Raw genomic sequence first — 24,522 nt, 5'->3', positions numbered from 1 at the left:
CTGTTGTAGGTTGGTTTGTTGGTTGTTTTTTTTTTTTTCCCTTCTGTTTGGATTTCTTTTTAAACTTATGAAAAAATGGCAACAACAGCATATGTGGATCATTTTGCAGCAGAGTGCCTTGTCTCTATGTCCAGTCGTGCTATTATCCATAGCCCCAAAGGGGAGCCTGATCCCCAACCTGATGCAGCAGTACCCCCTTCATCAAATGAAGATAAGCAAGAAGTCAGAGAAACCGGGAAAGACAATGGATCATCATTACTTGTGGTAGCTAACATTTTAGCAGATCTGAACCAGCATGTCCCAAACTCACCCACTCGGAGGATGGAAAAAACAGAGACCTTTGGTATCACAGAACAAATACACATTTCTATTGCTCCTAAGGAGTTTGGGGAAGAAAGTGTGTCTTCGGCTGGTAAGCGTGGAGGAGGAAGAGCAGCCACACCTACTAGCCTGGCTGCAGTAACTGAGCCAAGCCCCAGACAAAAGAACAAACGCACGAGAAGCTGGACTGAGTCTGGATCACCCCAGAAAAAGCACAAATGCCACTATGTGGGGTGTGAAAAAGTTTATGGCAAATCTTCCCATCTTAAAGCTCATCTAAGGACCCACACAGGTTAGTTGAAATCCAGCCAGAGATTTATTTGTTACAGCTTGGTAATTAAAATGATTGTTGAAAAAACAAACCCAAACAAACTTGTATTTGGCCACCATTATGATTACACGTCTTGGAACTCGAGCTTGAGAAAACCAAACAACAACAATAAAAAAACCCCAACCCTCTGGGAATAAACTCTTACAGGGCATAGAGTCAAAGCTCACGCTGCCCTTATTACTTAACGTCACAGGGAATGGCGTGTGGGTCGTCCGTGTGGATTGTACCAAGCTGTAATTTTTAGCTGCTAGCCTTCTTGTTTGGTGTGTCTGCTACTTCCCTTTCCAATGCTTCTTTCCCTCCCCATCTACTTTTCACTGTCACGTGCTTTACACCAGCTTATCACTTCCCATGCAAGCGTCAAGACTCTTGGTATTTTAAAATTAAATATTCTAGAGGCACCTGGGTAACTGTGTCTGTTTCTTTCTTTAGCAGACACTCGTGTGAAAGCTAGAGTAGGCAGGAAAACAGATGAGAGGCTGAACATTAGTCATAAGGAGACATCATAAATGTAGAGAGAGGGGAACATGGGCATTCTCAAAACAGCTTTTGGCAGCTGGGCGTAACTCATTTCAAACCGAAAGAAACCATTTGAATGCAAACGTTAACTTACTCTGATCATTGTTTAGTGTTTACTTGTTGGTGAGGACTTATCTGCCCACTTTTTGTAACTATTGTATTTTATGAGACGTAGAAAAAGTGGAATTCTTGCAAGCACTGTGGAAGTTACGCACTGCAAGTGTTAAGAGGGCCATCTTGAAACAGACCCTATGACTTGCCAGACCTTGTGCCTCTGCCTGGGGCTAGGGAACAGAATGGCTGCCAGTGAGGCAGCACCAAAAATCGAGGAGACCGACCTCTGCTGAAGGCACTGATCATAACACATATAGTGAGGCACCACACCAACTCGAGCCAGGCTTGTGCAAGCTGTTCCATTGAGTAATTTCAGACAACAAATTAGTTTAAGATCTTTGCTCAGTTCACTTAAGAAGAGCCTCAGAACTAAAAAGAGAAGAAAAAGAGCCTCAGAACTAAACGACTTAATGACTCCTGAACAATTTTAGCTCAAGGTTGGCAGCCTTACCCGCTCCAGCCATAATTCCTGATGTGCCTTTTCCTGCTGCCTTCCCAAGATAAAGCAAGAACCTTTCTAAATTGAGGCTATGTTTTGCTCTGTGTGGGAGAGAAGAAAGCCCCATCAAGTTTGAGCATATGGATAGACAATGCCTGTGCCACACAGCCAAAGGAACAGCATGTTCCTGGCACCCCAGGCAGTCTGCCCTGCTTTGCACTGTGTAACAGCTTTTTGCCTCCTTGGGAGTTAGGCAGAAAAGGTGCTTCCACTTGGCTTGCAGGGAGTTGTTTCCATTAATTTTCAGTCCTTGTGCTTTCTTATTTCTGCCGTTTGCCATTGTCCTAAAAGTGAAAGATACATTTAGCAATGGTTTTAGGCTCCAAAACCAACTATAGACCTTAGAAGGGGAGCTCCTTTGCTTGATAAAGAGAGAAGGGCTGGGCATGCCCGACGTGCGGGGAGAGGCGAGGGAGGGCAGGGCCGGTGGGGAGTGTCGCTCCGGGCCGCCGGCTGCGCCGAGTCATTCGGGGACGCTGGCTTGCCTCCAAGTTCTCTGTGTTTTTTCGTTTCCTTTTTTTTTTTTTTTTTTTTTTTTTTAACTCTTCATTTCCTGTATTTTTTTCTAGGTCTGTAGGGCTTAATTGGCTGTTGTTGTAGCTAATGGCACTGAGAGAAGAGAGCATGTGCATATCTGTGAGCACTACAGGAAAAGCAGGGAAGGGACTGGTTTTGCCCTGGGAGTGGCAGAACCCTCGGGGACTACAGCTTCTTTGTGTTTTTGCATCTCGTGTCTGTGTGGGAAGTTTTAAACAAAGCTGCCAAGTTTCCCTCCTCACTGGCAACAGGTCTGTCTCTGTTTGGATTGAGTTTTAAACAGGCTTAAATGCCTCTTACTTCTCTTGCAGAATGTTTTCTAAGGTGTTCCGAATTAATTTTTTAAAAATTATTTCTTTAAAATAAATTATGACAAGCTTGAAAAAGGCTTTTATGACAGTAAAGATAACAGAACAAGCTATAACTTCAAAGACTGGCAAATGTTTGTTTTTACAAAACAGATAATGGGGGTTTACTGGTTTAGAACAAAGGCTTTGGGTCTTCTCTGCTTTCCAGTGGTCTTGAACTAGTTGAGTAACCTGTATACATTGGTCTGCCCATCTGTCAAGTGGATAAGGTGATGGCTGTCCACCTCACCCAGCAGTGGTGCAAGTACTCCAAGTACACATGCAAGGTGCTTTGAACAGCTTCCCTAGTAACTCCCAAACCTGTTTACTAAGAAACAATTAAAAACTTCTGCTATGGAGTAGAACTTCTTCCATATGCAGTATGACTAGATGAGCTGGTATTTTGGGGTGAACTGAAGGCTAAGAACAGTCCTGCAGGCTAGAAGATACTGATGATAGTTCTAGATATAATTTGAATAGTGCAATTTATGACCTGCTTTAGAAACTTGCTTGTCACTGTCTCCTACTGTGCTCAGAAACTAAAGGCATTGCTTTTCATGCTTGAAGGAAGAATAGACTAGATCACTGAGCTTATGCTGTGGCAAAGAGGTACAGGAACCTTCCAAGTATTATGGGGTCAAATGCAGCCCACATTTGTAGGAACTGAAATTGGGTACTGTTTTCCAGCTGTTTGATACCTCATGTGAAATGCTTCTGATTATAGCCAGATCTCAGTGCTTTAATGACCAAAGCAAAAACCATAGTGGAAATGATGCTAGCTATACTATTTAGAGCAGAAGAAACAAGATGGAACTGCCTTTAGTCTTAGGCCCCTGCTCCAAGTATAGCATTTTAGAATGAAGCTCTCTATTAGAACAGAATGTGCCAGAGCAATCCACACTTTCTCGTGTTTGGTACACTAGCAGTTATGAATGCTTCAGCTTTATTAAACCAAAAAAAAACTTGAACCAGGCAGAAAACATTAGTTTAGTCACTAAAATCATTGCTGTTCTCTTCACCAGGGTTCAAATTCTTCTCCTCACTCTACGTTTCTTTGAATGTTTATGTTTTCGACCCTACTCTCTCACTGAATGTCCTGGAGTTCAATATGATCATCAGCCACAAAGCCCTTGAAGTTTTAATGTTTACCAGAAGGCTATATTTAGTGTCAGTGGGTAGATGTCAAGTCCAAATTCTTTTTCACTGAGGTTCCCGTGGCTTGCAGAAGCTGTGTTATGATCCACAGATGCAGCACCCATTTTGTCCCAGGGTATATTGATCCTAATTGATACAAACATTTTGCTGGCACAACAGTTTTAAAGATCCTCTTTACTCCTGAGAAAATACCTAAACACGAAGGACTTTTCAGCAGCTCACAGGAAAACCTCTAAGCAGGCTTTCATCACAGAATCACTAGGAAGGTTTGGAAAGTCTCTGGTGTCACTGGAAACCAATTTGTCTCTTGATGCACCAGTGGGAAGAGAGAGACAGTGCAGAGCCTAATAGCCATCTGCAGGCTGCAACTTCATAAAACATTGCCCAGGAGTGCTGTGTTCTGAGAAGTTGTAGAGAGCCGCAACTTACTGAATTACACTATATATGTAGAGAAAAAGTGACTGGATTTTGGGCAAGGATTACAAGGATCCTGCATATTATAGTCATTCCTCCCTGCCCCCAAATCACTGTGACTTCTCAAGCTTTTAGTCATCCTCATTAGCATGCCATCATGAATGCAGAGAAAGCACAAAATCAACCTTAATTTAATTCCATAGAAATGTCCTTGTAGACTTACTAGTTCTATGCACTAAGCAGCGCATCATAGCACAGAAACAGCTTTTCAGTCATCAGAACCAAATGTGTTTGCACAAGTTAGCATAAGCTAAGGAGATGTGGGCACCAGTCTCAGTCTGGAGTCTTCCTTTAATAGTAGAAGATTACAAGGAGAAACTTAATCTAATGCCTCCTATACCACTCCAGAGAGCAGAGGGAATCAAGGCTGAAGAATCCTTTGTGTAGAGCAGGATGAAATGAGTGGGTACTACTAGTTCCACTGAGCTGCCACTTGGGCTTCTTTGGATGCCAGGACTGAATGTGAAGCTGTGCTCCTTCTGAACAGGATGCCAGAGGAAATGGAGAAGGCCTTTCCCCAATACTAATTTCCTACAGGCAAGAGTATAGATTAAGTGAATTTGGCCCTCTGCATGTTGCTCAGCAATTTCAGTTTTAGCGGCAGGGCCCCAGTTTTTAACGTGTGTTTGACAAGAAACAACTAGCTAACCTCTGCACACCTAACTCAGTATCATCAACATCACCCAGATGATCATAAAGCTCCAGGGTGTCTTTAGGTTATTGTGTCCCATAGTGCTATTCAGCTCCTTCTCCTCTCTTTGCTGAGTGAATCAAATCTTTTCTCTAAAGTTTTCCTCTGACAGGGGCTCAAATGGTAGCTTCAGAACAGCTTCAAATGTCAACCTTATAAAACAGTTGTCTTTCCAGTCTGATCCATAAGCAGTTAAGTAGTTTGACAGCCTGCTCCTGAATTTTCTGGTCTCAAGTGTCTTTTAATAGGCCTGTATTTTTATAAACAATACAAAACTCCAAAGCATTGTTTTTATTTGCTCTGAAAGAGCTCTACAACTCCTTCCTTACTTCCTCTAAGAAAGTTTCAACCCATGAGTCACTTGAAAACATAAAAAAAATTCATGTACATCCCTGCCTAAGTCCTCACCCTAACATGCAATTCTAAAGAATAAAGTTATTAATTAGAAATACTGATCCTGAACCTGGATCTATGTTTGTTAAAGACAACAAATAAGCAGCATATGTACTATAGGTCTTCTAATGTTAAAATCTTTGAAATGCATACAGAGCATAAATTTTTTAAAATACTAAGCAAGCTTTAAAACTTATATTTTTCAAAAGGAGTTGAAGTCAGGAAGAAAGGCAGAGCTAATCATACCCACCCTTTTACCTGACTGGTTCAGGATTGAATAAGAGGATTCAGTTAATTCAGCTGCAGAAGAGTTAGGCTTAAATTGGTTGCATGGAGAATCCCAATTTGCTGACATCATTGGTCCAGTACTAACAATGTGAGTCCAGTAGTAGTAGTTACAAGAGAACTAAACCTCCTGACTTTTGCACATTTTTGTTTCCTGTGGAAGCCTTCTGTCCCTTCCTTTCCATCCTTTTTCTCCCATCTTTATGGAGCTATTAATCATACAGAAGCTACACAAATAAAGCTTCTGATAACAACAGTTTAGGCGCTGTAACTAAAAAGCCTTTAAAGCAAAGCTGTACTTAACCGTTGTCATAACCATGATGGAGAGAGGGCCTGCTACAAAAAATACTGTCTTTTTCCCTCATAATCACTGTCTTTGAAACAGGTAGAATTGGCAGAGTGAAATATTCTCTTCTCCATACTTTCTGCGCCCCTTTCCCTTTGTTTGCTTTTGCTTGAATGAGGAGGGAAGAGGAAGATGACAATCTGTTTAAAAGTCAAATAACCATTGCTTTGAATCAGAGCGATATTCATGGTTGTGTTGTGTGGCACTGAAAAATGACCAATAAACAAGGAAAAAAACCCACAAAACCATATAGAGAAAGAAAATGAAACTATTTGTGACTTGCAGTTCTTTGGAAAATGCAGTTAGCTGAGACCAAGACAATTACTGAGTCAAGTCTATCTTGGGCAGTGAGTTGTCAACCTGTGATTGTACTGTAGTTGAGCAGAGGGTAATTAACAAAAAATTATCCCAACTACAGTGTTGCTGTTCCAGTCAACATTATTCATAGAGTATAGTGTTCAGGGACTTCCTTCTCTACAAGGTGGAAAATCAGAAACTTCACAAAATTCTCTTTTGACAAATTGTGTTCCTTTTACCATGGTGGTACTCAGGTCCAGTGTACTTAGAACTATTAATATTAAAAGTGGTGAATATGTTGTTCTCATCCTAGCCACTGGCAGCAGCACTTTCCTTGTTAGGAGCAAGACCTAAGTCTTCCAGATAGTTTGGAGTAAACTAGCAAATAAGTTTTATAATGAATGGAAGACTGCAACTGATAGCTGTGTTTGTGTTAGAAATTAATCATAGCCTTATAGAAAAACTGTTCTAAATGACCAGTAGAAGATTTTTCTGCAGTAGCACATATTTCTCTGTGGGACACTGGAAAGTACATGTATGTGACATGAGCTGTGCATAAACAAATCTTTTGTTAAACTAGAGTTCTTTATGAAACAAAGTTGGAATTCAGCTGAAAAGAAGGCACCTTTAACTGCTTAAAATACAACTGTTGCATTGTGTTATTGTCTGGCTGAACATGGTTATGGCACGTCTAGAGCAGAAACCTGGAATGTGTTTATATTGGACATGTGGTTTCTAGTTCTGTTTTATAAGTTAAGCATGTTCCAACTGCCCCCATCCAATCTTGGATCAGCTGTTTAGAAGTCAGTGCTGACAGAGACAAAAAAAAAAACACTCTGCTGTTCAAATGGAGGACAATCTTTGAAGGGTCCTTTCTGTAGAATATCTATAGGTATACTTTTTTCCTTTGTTACCCACTTGGCTTTTATTAGGTAGATTCGCATGGGCAGTGAGATCATTATCTTGCTGTGTTCAGTGGAACAATAGTCAGACAATATGGGTTATTTAAGTGCAGGCACTGAAGTCAGAGACACATATCCTGTATTTTCCAGGTCCTGCAGATTCAGCAGATCTTACAGTGCCTCTGCTTAATGTAAAAGTTTTTAAAAGTTCAGAATGCCACTGTTGTAGTTACTGATAGAAAAATTATCTCAGAAGGTGGGTTTTTTTTTTTCAACTATAACACAAAAAGCATTTACTAACCAGGAACTTGGCACAAGTCAAATGGTATTAAAGTGAGCATATCCTAAAATGACCTCTAGTGCAAGGAAAAGATTTTCTGTAATCAGTTACAGCACTTTTGTAATACTCTCAGGAATTACAAGCAAAACATTAGTGACTGGGTATCTGTTGACATTGCAGCCAATGGATCAGTAAGCTATCTTAGATTTACTGCTCACTGTATTCCTACCAGACTGCTCTCTCTTATTCCATTATAAGCTATATGAGGTTTTGGAATAGAGGCACCTGAAAAAAATCACATGAGAGCATTGTGTTGCTGCTCTGAGTTTTGCAGCTTTCTATTTGCTTTGGTCCTGCAGCCATCTAGACTATCCCTGCCTAGCAAATACATGAGCAGAATGGGTATGTGATTATGTGGCCTTAGCTGCCTTTGACAGTAGCTTTTAAAACTTGTTAGGGAGAGTTAATTCCAGAGTAAGATCAGCTGAGGTACAGCAGCAAAAAAAGGATGTATTGGAGTTTTTAAATTAAACAGCTGTCAGTATTTCCACTAGAGGAACTTACAGTGGAGCCAGCTGAGAAGAGTTAGAACATAACAGCCCAGTCTGTCTTCAGATGTTTCCTGCAAAATTTTGCTGAAATGGTAAACTGTTTGTTATTAGATCAGAGAAATATTTTGTTTGCAATCTGGGGATAAGGAAATGAAATTATGTGCCTACAGATTTACATACTAGAGCAGGACTTTACAGATTCTTACACAACCTCACTGCATATGGAGGTTTCCTCTGATCTTAAGGTTTAGGATCCTGCTATAACAAGTATAAAACAGGGATGCTGCTAAAATCTCACTGAACCACAGACTAGTTCTCATTACATATTGTAGGGGCCTACTGAATTTAAATCTTCAATTTCTTCTAAATGCCAGCAGAAGAAATACTGACTACGATTAACACGATTACTTTGGCAGATTTTGATTCTTCTGGCGATTGATACATTTTCAAAGACCGACATAAATTGCGTGCAGCATTCCTACGCATGCGTGTGAAACTCCTACTAGAGCACTGAAAGCCCCTCCAAGTTAATGGAAATTTCCATGTGATGTATGTATGTCCATACAAGCAGAGCCAAAAAAACGTTGGCAGATGACTAGTCTTATTGTATTAAAAAATCCATTATGTTTTTTACATTCTGAGAACATGGGTTTTGTAAACCAAATCTCTTACATACCCTAAAGGATTACATCTTTCTCAGGGTTCTCATTGATATATTTGTTTTCCCCTTTGTGCAGAGATGTGTAGTATTTGCACCTTCTATTTCCCCCGTCTTTCATAAGTGCTGGAAACAACTGAATTCTTCTAACATTTTAGAAATAGTCCTTCTCAGATTGCCAACTTGTGCACCAAATTCTATCCTAAATAGAAATGTAAGCAAATGCTTTGTAATTTATAGATGCCCTTGCATAGTAGTATTGGCATAAATATACCTGCAAGAAATGGATTTAAAAGATCATTTGTTCAACAAATGGCTGAAAAGATGTAGACTTTGGTCATGGAATAAAATAATTCCATACCATGGGGTTAATAGATGCTATGGTATAGACTTTAGGAATCCCCTCCCTTTTGTCTTAAAAAAATACTCTATCACTGTCTCTAATAAGAAAATGTTCAAATTTGTTTTAAGCATAGAATTTTGTGTTGCATTTGGAAAGAACCTACTTCCTCTCCCCACCACCTGCATGTATAGTAAGCATTGCATTGACAATACATGTAAAGACGTTTTGGCACAGTTAAAAATCACTTATGGTGAGCCCTAACTCTGATTCTGTTCTTCCTTCATGATCTGTTTGGGCTAGGTAGATGATCTCAGAATTGCACAAACAGTGGAACAGGCTGCCTGGAGGGAGGATTCTCCCTCACCTCACTATCTCTAGCTCTTACCTGCTCTCAGAATAGCTGATAGTGTGAAAAGAGAAAAAGAAGTTTTCAAATGGCAGACAGATACGATAGCTGCCCAAGTTTGCATAAGGTCCAACGCAGCAGATTCGTAACGGTGAGTTTTAACAGATACTACTGAAGGTATTTTAGAGTTTGACATCTGTCTATGATGTTCAGACCCATTACTTCACAGTCAGATTTATCTGTGGTACAGATCCCACATAATCTGCAAACTCTTAAATCCAGAGAACAGGTGAAGAGAATTGTGATGTGTATACCACAAAAACCTGTTTAAAACCGCTAAAGGAAAAGGGAACTCTACCCAGACATAGCAATTCCTTTGTAATCCTGACACAGTGTATAAGCACAGATACACTAGTGGGAGTGTAGCTGAATGTTGTTGGAACACAATGCTACTCACAGTGTGTTCTACTACAGTTATAGTCCAAAGCTTTCTTAACATGTCATCTGTGAGTTCATCTATCACACAAGATCAGGTAATTACCTGTGCTGAAAAGCTTTCACCATTTTACTACTTTTTTCTTCTAGCTTGAGCGAGATTTGTTGTGTTGGCCTCTCCTTTCAGTCTGTGGGACAATATTCATGGCACCATCGACCAAATCAGACACGATATAAGACAGCATCTGTTGGAGCTTGGAGTTTAAATGTAGAAGTCCAGCTTCTGGAGAGCTATTTTAATTAACAAGTCTCATTGATCACTTTTGGAGAATGAGATGGTCCAGCAGGTTACAGCGTTATCTTTGCTGTAGTAGGCAAACATTGTAGAACAGCTAGTAGAAATGCTTTACTATAAAAGCCTTGTCCCAAACTTCTACAACTGAGAAACATACAGATGAAATGTCTTTAGGAACATGATTATCAGATACCTTATACTGTCTAAGGTGATAATTTATGAAGCTCACATTATATAATGCAGAGACAATGCTGTAATGAGAAACAGCTTTTCAACACTGCTTGTCAAAGTACAGATGTTCAGTGTTTTCTAAGCAAAGTTTCAAGCAATCCCAAAAGGGGACACAAAAAGCACAAAAAGAACAGAACATTTTGTCATTCTGTTTCTTATCCTGGCTTCAGTGTATAGAACTGACAAATGTTTCTGGTAAACAGTATGGACTAAGCAAACCTTTCTTTTCTGTCCAAGTGTAAACTCTCACCTGACTCACACCACACCACCCTAGAGACCATTTGCTAACATTGCTTACTGGTAAAAAGCCACATAGAACTCACCTGTTTTGTCTGCATTTCTGCATGTGAGGTTTTTAGAGCAGTGTTGCCTGTGGAGAAATCAATTACCACTGACCTTTTCAAACCAACAGAATCGCTGTAATGAGACACTACTTTAAAGCTCCATCTTTCAGTCAATATTCCTTTTCTCTTCCTCATCATTTACAATGAGATTGTTTAATAGGCCACTGTTAATTCCTGGAACTTTTAAGGCTGTATAACATAAAAAATAAAATAAAATCTTAGTTCAGCTTTTAACTATGCTTGATAGGATAATAAGAAGGATTTGAGTGCTTTCCTTCCTGTTAGTCTAACATCAAACTTCTCAGTTACCATGTAACTGGTTTTCAGCTAAGTAGTTGTAAAGAGGCTGTAGCATTCTCATGGGTGCTCTGCAAGTTCTGTTGCTCCCTTTATGAAGAAATGATTGTGCCAGCATGCTTTTCATTTGAGTACGTTAGTTGCAGTTTCAAGGACAAACAGTAAAAATAACAGTGTTCTACTGCACAACTGTTTTTTGCTCAGAAATCAGACCACCGTTGAGTTTTTTAAAAATACCTGATTATTTAAAAAAATATATAAATAGTCCTAAGTTCCTAAGTCAAGCTTGTGTTTCACTCTTTTGATTATAAAATACAGTTACCATCTGTACATTTAGAAATCCACTGACAACGTAGTACATAGTGAATAAGCAACTCTAATCCTTCTAGCTACTGTGTTACTTTCTGTGTGGATATTTCTTGTGTCTAGATCCTTGTGCCATATATTAAGGCATGGGAACAGGCTCTAGCTGCCTCACTGAGAGCAGTAAATTTATTCTAACAGCATTTACAGCCTTGAGTAATAAAACAAAGGGGTTACACTGAAAAGGTGATTTACAAATGTGCATCTATGGGAATGCAGACAGCATTGTGCTCACAGTACTGAAGTTGTCACCTGCAAAAAGTGGTAAATACATACCTGTTTGTGCACAGTATCACGATGTAGTATTTTTCCTAAGAGTAAGCTTTTTGGTTATTTGTCCACTGCTCAGCAAGAGTAAGTCCTAAGCTTCAGCTGTAAAAACTTTTCAAAAGAAAGTAAAAACAAGTTTCAAAGAATTGGCTGAAATTCAAGGTCAAAGTACTTCATGCATCATGTCATTTGTAGGAATAATAAACTGTCCTGTTTGGCACCATCAGGCTGTAACTTCAATAGTCAGATCATCTCAATCTACTAAATCAGGATATAACACAAGTCATGAAGTTGCAATTCCTGTTTTCTTTGGTTTTATTTACAGTCAGTCTGTTGTAAGAGAACCTCCTGATTACTCAAGTTTATGAACCTTGCCGTTCTACGTACTGCAGTTCCTGAATCCCAGCCTGAGACTCCCCATGGCTGCCAGAGTTATGCTCCACAGGAGCTAGGAATATGGACAGGAAGTCAGGTTCACATAGTTTTGTAGTTCCCAGATTTAGGACTAGGATTGACCAGTAGTCCAAATGAAAATAAGAACAGCTGTGACCTTCCATGGTCTTTTCCAAAGTAAAAACTATGTCCTCTGCATTGGAGTTTGGAGCTAGCTTGCAGACTTACATGGGTGGGATATCTTTTAGAATGTCACAATAGGAGTTTAAAGTACTGTGTGTTTCCTTTTCTATTTCATATAACTTTCCCATCACAGGAAGTATCCCCTGAAAAATCTTTGGCCAATAGTAAAATCCTGTATTTTGTAGTATATTTCATTTGCTCCTCTGATTTGGACACGCCAAGTGTGATCAGCTAATTTCCTGCATACACAAGGGAGGAGGTGCACCATCTCAAAAAGGCTGGAAGGTCTGTGGGTTTCCTGTCCTCACTCCAAAGAGCAGGCCTGTTAGAGAGTAGACCTGCTCACTTCTTAAATGAAGAGGTGTAGCACAGCATGAATAAATGTGTCTGAGGCACTATTAATTTATATTTTGGCAAGTAATAGGGGTCTTTCTATTACAACTTTTCTACCTTTACAGCACCTGCATTTTTACATGATATATATGTCCTGTACAATTTAGAGTCTGCTGTGGAATCACTTGCACAGTAAAAAGGTGTACATGTCAAGAAGCTTTTAAAGTACTTACAGAGAAAATGGTGGCTGCTACGCAGCCCTTCTAGCATGATTCATATGTGCAAACCACATTCTGTACTGACACAGAACTGGTTTTAACACTAGACTGTTCTGTAAAGGCAAGGAATGAAGATATGGGTGTGGCATGCAAGGAAAAACAGTTATAGCTGGTTAAGAGGCCATGCTTATACAAGTATAGTTTGGCAAATTTCAATATAGCAAAGATCTTCCTTTCAGTACGACTTCAAAAAGGCCAGTACTGAAAGTAGCATTTCCTTTAGGTAAAAGGAATCCAGTTGACTTCTGTATGTGAGTGCATGACCAGAGTCACTTCAAAAGTATAGAGAGGTGTTTTCAAAGTTCTGTATACCAAGATGCCCTTGACAAAGTTGTCTTTGGAGCATGTCAGTGTTGTACTTGAGATATTAGCTTTTCAGTTATGTTTCACATTCACAGTCATACTCAGATAAATTGCTCCTGACTCCTCCACAACCATATACTTCATTCATTCATTTCCAGCACTCACCATGGCCTTTCTCCTACGCCATGACCCCACACAGCGGATGCAGCTGGTGAGGCCAGTCTCCCTAGTGACCCTGCACCCAGCTGTCCTGCAAAACCATCATAAAGCATGGAGAGGCTGCAGGAGCAGAGCTGCACCTAGGGTGAGTTAATACTGTGGGTGTTAATGCTCAGAGAAACAGTGCTTTAGCAGCGATGCTCCTTCATTGCAGTCCCGTAAAACAGCCTCTCTTTTGTCACAGGATGTGATGGGGAGATGCTAAATAAATTGGGCAGGTGTTGTCAGAATAGAAGATATAAATGAGACTTGCAAGAGTTCAATGTTGAACTGCAAATGCTGTCTTTTGCAAAAATGGACCTGCTTTAAAAGAGAGCACACTAGAATATAAGTAAAACTGTTACAGAATTTGATTCCATTACTGAAAATTTAAACCTGGACCCTGGTTTAAACAGGAAGTATGGCTTTACAATCTGGGCAGAAGACTTTTTGAAGTGTATGCAATGGATTTATGCATTTATACTTTGAATGGTAGCTGCCTGGTGTCAAGCAACAGGCTAACTTTTTGATTATTAAGCCTATAAAACTACTTTCTAGAATTTTCTGTTCCCTAAAGCTGGATGCTCCATATGGTTAGGGGTTGATGCTGCTTGTAAACTACTTCAGCACCACCGTGCTCTCTGGCACAAGAATTCATCCTGAATGTGAATAAGATGAAATTCCCACTCCCTCTGTCCTCCATACAGTTGCAGTAAACTCTCAGTATCAGAATTTTCAGTCAGCTTTACAGCTTCAGCTGTATTTAAAAATGCTGAAGTCCCAAGTTTCATGCATACTGTGTTACTATGAGCTTGTTGATTAAACAGTTCAAAAGTTCACAAAGAGAAATTTCACAGTTATAGCCAAAGACAACTTTACTAACTTCTGTTTGCTTAGCTTCTAACAAAATGAAATCTCATCCTGTGCCCAAATCCTGGTAGATGCTGTGCACAGAAAACATCACAACTTACCCGCAGTGTCTATTTGTGCCAAAGTATGTGGACTTCAGTTGGAGAGAGATGACATTCAACATCTTCTAGAATTCAGATAAATAAAGTGCAGGTTTCAGTTTAGATGAATAATCCTTTAGTCTGTTATTTTGCATAGCAGGAGAACCTTTCATTAATTTGATAAGCTTTGCTTTTACAAGCACTTTTCTGTTTTAAGTAGAATAGAATAATAAAAAAATCATTGATATGTCAACAATGAAAAGACTGATTCTTGGGGGTCATATGATTTCTTCTTTGCAGTTACTCATGCAAGTACTGGGTAAAGATCAGGGAACCAATGTTTGCACTTACAGTGTGAAATCACAATTTTCACCAGGTGAATATAATTCATCATTGCCTATTCAACAGATCTCTGACTTAAAACATTGCACTTCTCATGCCGCAGGTCAGGAACATTACCTTGCAAATTTTTTATGAAAGCCACCACAAAAATTGTGAGGCAGACTTCCATTGAACACAGTCAAAATCACTGTGTTCATCAGAGGGGGATGGTTTGTGATGTTTTGGATTGATTTCGAACATTGTTGCAATACAAACATCTTCACATTCAAGGTTTTACGTTTGGTCTAACTTTTAAGTTCCTACCTCCCACAATGACCAGAACTCAGATAAATTTAAACTTAAGACCATCTAAGTAAGCAAAGTAGAATTTTCCAACTAGATAAAAGCATTTTCAGATAGAGAAAGAAGACCTTTGGGTTCTTAAAAGGGCAAGGAATAACCTGTGTCCCACACTGAAGGCTGAGGACATTGTTCGGAAAAGAAGCACAGTTATTCGTGGAGGTCCATGCACAAGAAAATTTCTGAAGAAGCAGTTATGACATTTAGAGGTCATTAATTTGCATTTTTCGTTCCTGCCATCTGATCCATGAGTACCTACTGGTGAATTCTGCTACGCATAGAATGTCTCTGTGTGAAAACCACATTGTGGGGAATGAATGGCTTGACGATTAGCCTGTCATTTCTGTTGGGATGCAATCTTAGATATCAAGAAGAGACAGCACAGATAGAAGAGGGAGGTATCCTATAGTGAGCATGCAGTCTTTGTTTTGCACTGCGAGAGTGGGCTGGAAAAAAGACAGTATGCCAAGGAGCATAATACTCTAGAGCTCCCATGGAAATGCAAACAGTCAGATGTCTGATCTGGAGCTGTTTTGAGTTTGAAGGGTCGTCTGGGTAACAGAGTGAGCAATTCTGAGATAGCATGGGGAAGATCCTGCAGCAGTTTTTAACGGAAACCTTGTGTTTCCATTGGTACCTTAAGTACACATTCCCTTTTAGACACATTCAAGTTCAGTTGTATCATCTATGGATAAGATTTTTTCCCCTCCTGGAGGAAGGAGAATCAAGCCTGGGGAGTTTTCTTTCTTGGCTTCAGTTACTGTCTGCATAACGTTTTCATTAATCACCTTATTTGCTCTAACAAAGGGCAAGTGGTACAACCAAAATCATCAGCTTGTAGCAGACAACAAATCATCATACTAGCGTGCTAGAACAGAAGTAACACAAGACTGGAAATGACTAACCAAGATCTCAGCCCAACATAGAAATAATGTGGACCTGATGAATACCTAACTGGCTAAAAACACTGTTTATTATTTCACACATTTGGAGAGCCTTCCTCTAATTTCTTGTCACTTTAAATGGTTTGAATTGGCTCATCAGCATGGCAGGAAAAGACAATCCCATGAACCTCAGTGATGTTAGTCTGTTATAAGAGGCCAGACGTCTCTGACATACTGAAGACATAAGCTTTGTATGTTAGGAATTAGGGCAGCCCCTTAAACAACAAGTTTTTGGCTCAAGGCAAGAATTCTAGGCTGAAATTCCTTTGCTGGGGTGATGCAATAAGTCAGATATGCTGATTAACACTTACATTTTTTGGTTTTGCAAACCCAATATTGTTTTGAGGTATATTTATCAAAAAGTATAATTGACCAAATAGAAAGGGGAAAAAAATCCCCTTTTAGTTTTGTCAATCAGTAATACATGATTTATGGTGGGTTTTAAATTTATTTTTTATTCACAATAGAAGTTTCAATAATCATCCTCCTTTCTTACATTTATAGATCTGAGCAGAACAAATTAGAGAACTATAGCAATTAAGGGGCTACTGCACTAGGTCTGATACTTCAATGTGGTTTAGAAGTGACAAATAGCTAAGACACATCTTCCTCTCCCCAGAATTCATCACTTCATCATTTCAGCATAACACTAATTATCTTACATCTAAATGCAAAGTCAAAGGATCAGTTATTGATCTCCATTCCTGGAACAAGCCACAGGAGAGACAAAATCAAGTGGAAGTTGCAGCTCTGTTAAATTAGGGGCATTTCAGCTGTTTTACTGAGCACTACTCTAGGATTTAATGCCTCAGAGAAAATAGGACACAGTAAGAGTTTTTGTCCTATTGAACAGAAATTACATGCAGCAATTGCAGGTGCTTAACTTCGACAGAAACCCCAACATTAAGTTTGCATTGTTTTAGAACATAAGCATTTTTTGACACTGAGGATGGTTATTTCCATTTTTCAAGAAGTAGGCCTGTCACTGGTAAAAGAGCTTTACTCACAGATTCCAGCAGCAGAGGGGAAAAATGCTTTTAGAATAGGCTGTGGCAAAAGTCCTTGTAAACAAAGGCACTGCACTTAATGGAAGCACAATCGATAGGGCAGACAAGGTCCTTTCTAGTTTGCACACTCATCTAAACATAGAAGTTGTCTCTGCTAGAGTAGGATGAATTTGCTGCCTCATGGGTATCTTATTGCTCAAATATTCCTCTTTTCTTAGATGGGAAGTCTCCATTTTGGTTGTGTGTCAGAACTTATGGGAAAGAGAGTGAAACGGTGAATGTTAAACTTTAAAGCTATGACAGAATTGACAAAAGAGCAGCATTAGATAACAATGATAAATCCATACAGAACTGTAAGGAGATTTATACCTTACCTTTGAAATTGCAGGCATTGTAAACACCATCTCATAAAATTATGTCATGTGACCATTTTTCTGGCTGATACATCCCTACCTTTTGATTACTTACAATTTTACTAAGAGGTAATGCTTTACTGATTAAAAGTGCAGTCACACAGCAAGACTACAGCAAATATGATAGAGTTCACTGACAAGTAATCTTTTATGAAGAACAGAACTATGTGTCAGTTAAATCTAACAAATTGTTTAGGCTGATTTTTAATCTCAGAGAAGTTGTGACATTGTGTTTCATTGATTCATTTTAGATTAACATTGTCACTGCATTAAAAATCTTCAGCAGAGATAAAGTGAGAACTCAACAGGACTCAAACAGGAGTTAATGTAGTAGGCAGAAAATGACTTAGTAAACGTAAGAGGTTCAGATTTCAGATTCTTAATTCACTGTGCAAAAATTTGGGATAAAGCCCATGGGTGTTTTAGAAGTGCTAATCTACAGAAGCTCACACAGAGCAGTTCAGCTTGGGCATCCCACTTTGAAAAGGGATTCAGTAAACCCATGGAATGCATATTTTAAACAACAGAAAGATTAGGAGATGGAGTGGCCTGGAAAAAAGAGAAAAAAAGCCTAAAAAGGCAATAATGAGTCTGCCTAGACAAAAGCAAAGCAAATGTGGCTGATAAAAACATAGTTAAGTTACTAAAATTATTATAAGACTATTACATGAGATTTAAGACATTATCAATGAGTTTGAAATAAAGGCCTAGAATATTATTGATAGAATGTCATATGTTTAAGAAACGAGAGTGAGTGGTGGTATCTTAAGAAGGACCAGATAACTGCATGGAACATACCAAATGAGTTATTTTTGTTGTTGGGTGTATCTGACTGTGGTTACGGTTGGGGAGGAATTTTGCACTACTTAGACTTCTCTAGCATTGTAGCCATTAGAGTATCTGAATGTGTGTGCATCATTTGCTATTTGAGTTGTCCTGGTTAGCTGTGGTGATAGAGATAAGTCACACTCTGTAATCTGTGCTCCCAGATGGAGCAATACAAACATTTCCAGAGCAAACAGCAACACACATTCACTGAAAATGTAAATTTACTGCTTGGAAATTCACCCTTGGAGAAATATTCAAATATGTCTAAGTAACTCAATGAAAATATTAAGGTGCAGAAAATCAGTGATTGAAATAATGGATATTTTGGTAGCTGTTGTAGCTTCTGCTCAGTCATAGTTTCTTGTGCTTGCAGGAAACATAAGTTCTGGTAATTTATCAACTTAATCACTGCATTTGTTAAGATTTAAATAAAAATGCCCATACTTCCCATGCTTTAAAATGAAGTTGTACTTGATGCATGGGTCCATGCCTGCTAGAAATCTGAGTACTCCAGGTCCTAAAAAGAAGGTTACATCATAGATAATGAAAATAGCAGGAATATGCATGCTTCTGTCAGCAGAGACTAATGCAACCTAGCTCCTTGTTGCTGTGTCCCCTAGGGTCCTGGAGGAGTGTTTTGTCCCAGCGTCCAGTAACGTGTGAACTTTGCCTGAAGTTTGTCTTGGATTTGGATGTTGGTACCACACTCCCATATTTCTGGTGTCTAGTGACAGTCAAGTTTACCCCATAACTTTTCTTTCCACTGAGAACACTACTATAATGTCCTTACTTTCCTGGAACTAGTCAAGCTTAATATTGCTGAATTCTCTACCTCTATTAGATATGGCTGCCGGTAGCCAAGACATTCAAATGCTGCTGGACAAATAAACAAAAGTGGATGCAAAAAAAACATGATCACATTTGTCTTGTTTGGTTATGAAATATCACCTCCAAAATAATTAAATCTATCTGGTTTCAATTTATACACATTTGGAATGGTGAGATTGTGAGGCTTTGGAATAGTTTGATCCCTTGTTAAAATACTTGATAAGGAAACCACCATTTGTCTACTATCAAAGCCATATATTATCATCTCTCTCATTTTTTTGGCTATGCAAAAGGAGTTGTTTATAAACATGAGAATAACAGAAAGGAAAATCTTCATAAATACATACCAGTGCCACTGAAGGATGACCTTTTCTCTCTCTCTTTTTTTCTTTGTTAATAAAAGCCAGTCTCAAGAAACATAGTCTGCTTGGCTGAATGGTTTTTTTCCCAGGACAGCACTTCCTCTCTTGGAGGAAGGCTGTTTCAGTCACATTTCTGTTTAACTGTCTGCTCCTCATCCTCCCCACCCAGCCTGCCAATCTGTTTCCAAATATACCCTTAATGATGTATATGAAAATGTAAAAATACAAAAATAGCACATTCAGGTTTTTAGTCTGTTTTCTTAACAACATACAACACTGTTCTGCAAAGCAGCAGAAAAGATTGAAGATCACAGAAAACTGTTTCTGGTTTACTGTTTCTGGTTTTGCAGGCACTCACAGAATTTCCAGGGTACAGATTTCTTTGTTACTGCATGGCCTTGGCATATGCTTGAAGCTGCTAACGTAATGTGCAGAGCTACTACATGAGTTGTATTGAAAAAATAGCCCCTGATACATGGTTTGACTTAATGCTCTTGTCTGTAGGGCAGCGAATATCATGTTTCAAATTGTTCAGATACAGTTGCCTAATCTTCACATTGTAATTCTGGAAATGTTTGGTGTCACAGGTGTCTCAGACTCTCAACCTGGTGAAACAGGAAGCAGATTATTCCAGGGTCTCTACAAGAGTGCCACTGTATAGGAAAGGTGTTTTTAAAAAATTATGTAGATTGAGGTAAAGCAAAGACTGCAGTAAAAATACAGTACAAGTCAAGCTCAGTAGACATCAGAACTGGTTCTAACACCTCTGTAGTTTTTCTTTCCCATAACTACATAGTTGCCTTGATATATAAAATTATTAACAAATAGAGATTAATACAAAGGAGGTTTATATACTGTCATAAGAACAGGCTGGCTCTACTTGCTTCTGAATCCCATGCATTTTTTTTTAAATGCTGTTCTATAGCCCAGGCAACTCTATGTTCCTTTTGCAGTCTGCTCTGGCAGACAGTATAAACAGCATGAGTAGCTAGGGCTGTGCCACTGAAATGAATTCAGAAATCAGTGCACCTGCACATCTCACATACTTGCACTCAGTGAGTACTGCAAGTTCCTTAATGCAGCTTTACACACATTTTTACTTTGGACTGGGTGGAGTTCAAGAAGAAGCCAAAAATGTTCTTCCTTGTTTGATTTTTCAGTTAAGATCAGTCGAATTTAAACCTTGGATGTGATGTTTTTCCATCAGCTTATGTCATTCTAAACACATGTTACGTGATGTTATGTGCTCTGACAAAGGAGCTAGGAAGGTCACAGTTTAGTGAGATTTGGAACATGGAAAGCCAAACCTGTTTAAAATTGTAATAAAAATATTACACAGCATTCCTTATGTTTTAAAGGCATCTCTTGCCTGTCTCTCTGAAGGGTAAAGAAGCCCGGGCTGCTTTTTGATTCCCTTATTTTCAAGCATCTTTATCCTTATCTTTTGGAGACTTGCCTCTCTTTGAGACCTGCTAGTAATGCTCACAATGCATGAAGCTGTTGCCACTGCCGAGGCAGAGCGTTGACTCGCACATGCTGGATGTTTCCTGTCATATTTGGAGTATTTGATAACATTTCCCTATTAATTTATAGAATCAAACTCTGCAGTCATTGTGTAAAGGTAAAATTCTGACTTCAGCATTGCCTAAAATGGAGCTTGAAATCCTTATTGTGTTGCATACAGCCACTTAATGGTGAAAGCTGTGTGTTGAGTACATGTCCATGGGTTACTGCTTGTGCAAGAAAGTTGTACTGTGGCTGCATTTTCCCTTGATTTGGCAATCAAGTCATATAATCTCTCATACTGTTGATTGCTTTACTGCTGGTAAAAGGACAGTTATATAACTTACCTGCACAGCAAACCACATCCTGTCTGTTTGAGAGATGAGACTGATGACAGACTGTGGATCTCCATGTGTGGATTTGGAGCAGCAGCTAGGTCTTGTCTTAATTAATACCCCGCAGCAACTTTGTTCCAGACTGTGTGCTAATTTTTATATGAACAGTAATGACTTTAATATCTTCACACAGGGCATCCAGCATTTCCTCACAATACAGCTTTTCTTTGAGTTGGTGTTGCTAAACCTCAAAGTTGGGAAGCACTCTAGGGAACTTGCTACTGCTATTAGGCTGATGTCAGAGAGTGCATGGAGGGGGAAAACCACTTGGCCAAGAAACACAAGGCAACTACTAGGAAGATACCAAATCAAGAGTAGGGAGGACTGAGGGGAAAATATAATTCCTAGGAAGAAGGAGAACAGTAGAGAAATAGTGGAAGAAAGGCCACATTTTCTTTGGCTCACCACCTAAATCATCACCACTATCAACAACATCAGATCAGGCAGGTGAGTAGGAACCTTCAGATCTGATGGGCAGTAAGGAAAGGGAGAGATAAGTTGTGCAAAACCCTCATCACCTGACTGTTAGTGCAGCGTAATACAGGTCTAAACACAATTCCACTCCAGAACTTCTTCGCTCATTAGGAACAGGACTGTCATGCCTCCTGATGGCTACCAAATGCTAGATACAGAATTAAAAAACCAAATCAAACCAAAACATGCTAACTAATGAGCAGAAAAGGTACCATTTTCTTTCTGCTTCATGGTGTTAACAGCAGAAGTAAAACATTTCAAGTTAACTTTTGCCTTCCTTGCGTGGAAGTGGTAATTTCATGGGACAGTTCTACTTAAGAGCAATTGCTATTATTTATACTCAAAACAAACACAGAAAATTAACTTGGGTGACAGAACATTGCCTTACCAAAAAATGATGCCATGGCTCAGGGATAAGACACTTCCAATTCTGCAGGCCAGATCTAGCTCGTATTTTATTGCCCTTCTTTCCAAGAATGTCCCAAAATCTTCACAGAATTACATTTGTTGTATGACCAAAACATGGGGAGAAGACTAGTGAATCTGGTCACACAACAGGGATGAGGAGCTTGTCCCACTGCAGCGAGCAGTGGGTCTCACAACAGATGACTGGATACATGACCAACAGCCAAAATATTTTTGTTTCCAATTTCTATCAGCAGACTGAGTTTCCAGGAGAAGGCTGAGGAAGACATTGGAATAGTTTTGCATAGGGTGTTTTAAAGTGATGAAACTATATCCACTACAGCAGTTTTTATTGGTTTTATTCTTAAAACATTTATGGGGTCCTAACATTTTCAGGCTTTAGTTCAGGGGAAGCAAACTCTTCCTCCTAGCTGCCTTTCATGGATCACTTTCTCCAGGGTGACTGTTTATTTATTTATTTGTTTATTATTTGGTGCAGTGCATGGAGAACTTTTGTTTCTCACTTTGGCCCAAAATTTTTATAGCTCCCTGGGCTCCATGAACTGGCTATTCAGCATTAGAAAGACTAAGATTAGTGCAATAGGAAGTTATAAAAATTATAACTACAAAAAATGCTAAGTCTGTTTATTCACAAAGGATTATGATACTTCAGGTTAATAACAAATAATGAGCTTCAGACTCGGTAAGAACCAAACCAATATACAGAAGTAGACAACAGCACATTTAATGGTTTGATATTTTAATTTTTAACAAATGGAGACTCTATGGAAGGCAATAAAAAGTTGCTGACAGCTATGCATCAGTGATGAAGCTGGGAATATACTGCAGATACCCATCTACCCACACCACCACTGCCCTCTGCGACCTGTGCTCGCCTCCTATGCTTCTCAGGCTGCACATCTACCACGGCACCCAAGTGTTGGCCTCCAGCACAACCATGAAGTAGCACAAGTATCTGGCCCTGCAAGAGGCATTTTCCATGTCTGAGGTCAGCTAAGAATGGCATGAGGTCACCAGACTGCTGTGTCTTTGAGCTCACTCATCCTGCCCTAAGTGTAACAGGTCAAGGGTCTCAGGTTAGCTATCGATAGAAGGCTGCTGCTTTCCATGTGACACATTGTTAAAATGCAGTGAGCTCCGCCTCACATCTAAATGAGACTTGAGACAGGGAACATAGGAAACCACAGTACCCTTGTGGCAAATGCAGAAAACACAAGCATGGCTGTGGAGAACACAAGTGAGCGCCTCGTATCAGTGCCATAATACTACCATTTTGCATTTGTACCATAATTGTTTTTCAACAGCTGAAGAGAGAGATTTCATCACACCTTCTGAACTTCAGCTTTGAGTAAGACAGACACAGGGACAGCTTGGAGGAATAAGTGAATATTCTGGCAGCTCAATATAGATATTGTCAAAGTCCAGAAGTAAATGCCAGTGGACTACAAGAGATATGAAATGTAACATCCAGGAAAAGGGTCGGGAGCCCAGCATCCCTGAAGGTCTAGTTATCAAGTATGGTATCACTAGTTCTATTTACAGTCCTTTTTGATGGGTTGGAGTATCACAGTAGCCCTCTCTTTGGCAGAGACAAACACTTTCTCCATCCAATTAGTTCCAAGCCACACCTGCCTTGCTCCCAACCTTTTCATTCTAACTTCAGCCTACAACCCCCCCCGCTGTCCCTTCTAACCATGCTGCGCTTGCCTCCCGCAGGTGAACGGCCTTTTGAGTGCAACTGGCAAGCGTGTAACAAGAAGTTTGCTCGCTCCGACGAGCTGGCGCGCCATTACCGCACTCACACTGGAGAAAAGAAGTTCAGCTGTCCCCTCTGTGAGAAACGCTTCATGCGCTCTGACCATCTGACAAAGCACGCCCGGCGCCACGCCAACTTCCACCCCAGCATGCTCAAGAGGCGCAGTGGAAGCAGCTCGAGAACAGGGTCTGTCAGTGACTACAGCCGCTCAGATGCCTCAAGCCCAACGATTAGCCCTGCCAGTTCCCCATAGTCCTACCTGCACTGGATGTCAGCACTTTGCCTCTAATACCTAACGTGGAGTTTTGTTTGTGTTGCACACATTGAAAAAAAAACTCTGTCGCTTTGCCTCCTCAGTTCCCCACCTCCCTTTTTAAAATCAAAATCAGTAAATAGCTGCCTCCCACTGCAATTTCCAGTCAGATTGTCTTTACCCAACCACACGAGTGGCTGTTCTAACCTCATGGACAGACAGACTTATGTGACACTCTGACTCCTGCTGACTCAATATTTCATACATTTTTCAACCATTTACAGATCCTCTTGATTATTCTTTGTAAGAAAATGAGAAAATCTAAAAAAAAAAAAAAAAAAAGGAAAAGACCCCCACTTAATTCACCTCAGGTGTCAAAGTAGTTTTGTA

The 24,522-nt window shown here is 39.6% G+C and overlaps 1 protein-coding gene across 1 annotated transcript; it reads left to right on the top strand.

Moving 5' to 3' along the window:
* The first annotated feature begins 27 nt into the window (after nucleotides 1-27).
* Nucleotides 28-24,232, top strand: KLF13 (KLF transcription factor 13). Its single transcript, XM_054387956.1, has 2 exons — nucleotides 28-613; nucleotides 23,840-24,232. Exons 1-2 carry the CDS (start codon nucleotides 76-78, stop codon nucleotides 24,130-24,132), a joined length of 831 nt encoding a protein of 276 aa, XP_054243931.1. The 5' UTR covers nucleotides 28-75; the 3' UTR covers nucleotides 24,133-24,232.
* Nucleotides 24,233-24,522: the final 290 nt, after the last annotated feature.

This window comes from Indicator indicator, chromosome 16, assembly GCF_027791375.1.
Source record: "Indicator indicator isolate 239-I01 chromosome 16, UM_Iind_1.1, whole genome shotgun sequence".
Classification (NCBI taxonomy): domain Eukaryota; kingdom Metazoa; phylum Chordata; class Aves; order Piciformes; family Indicatoridae; genus Indicator; species Indicator indicator.
Note: the sequence above shows the minus strand (reverse complement) of the source record. Positions and strands in the feature narration are given on the sequence as shown.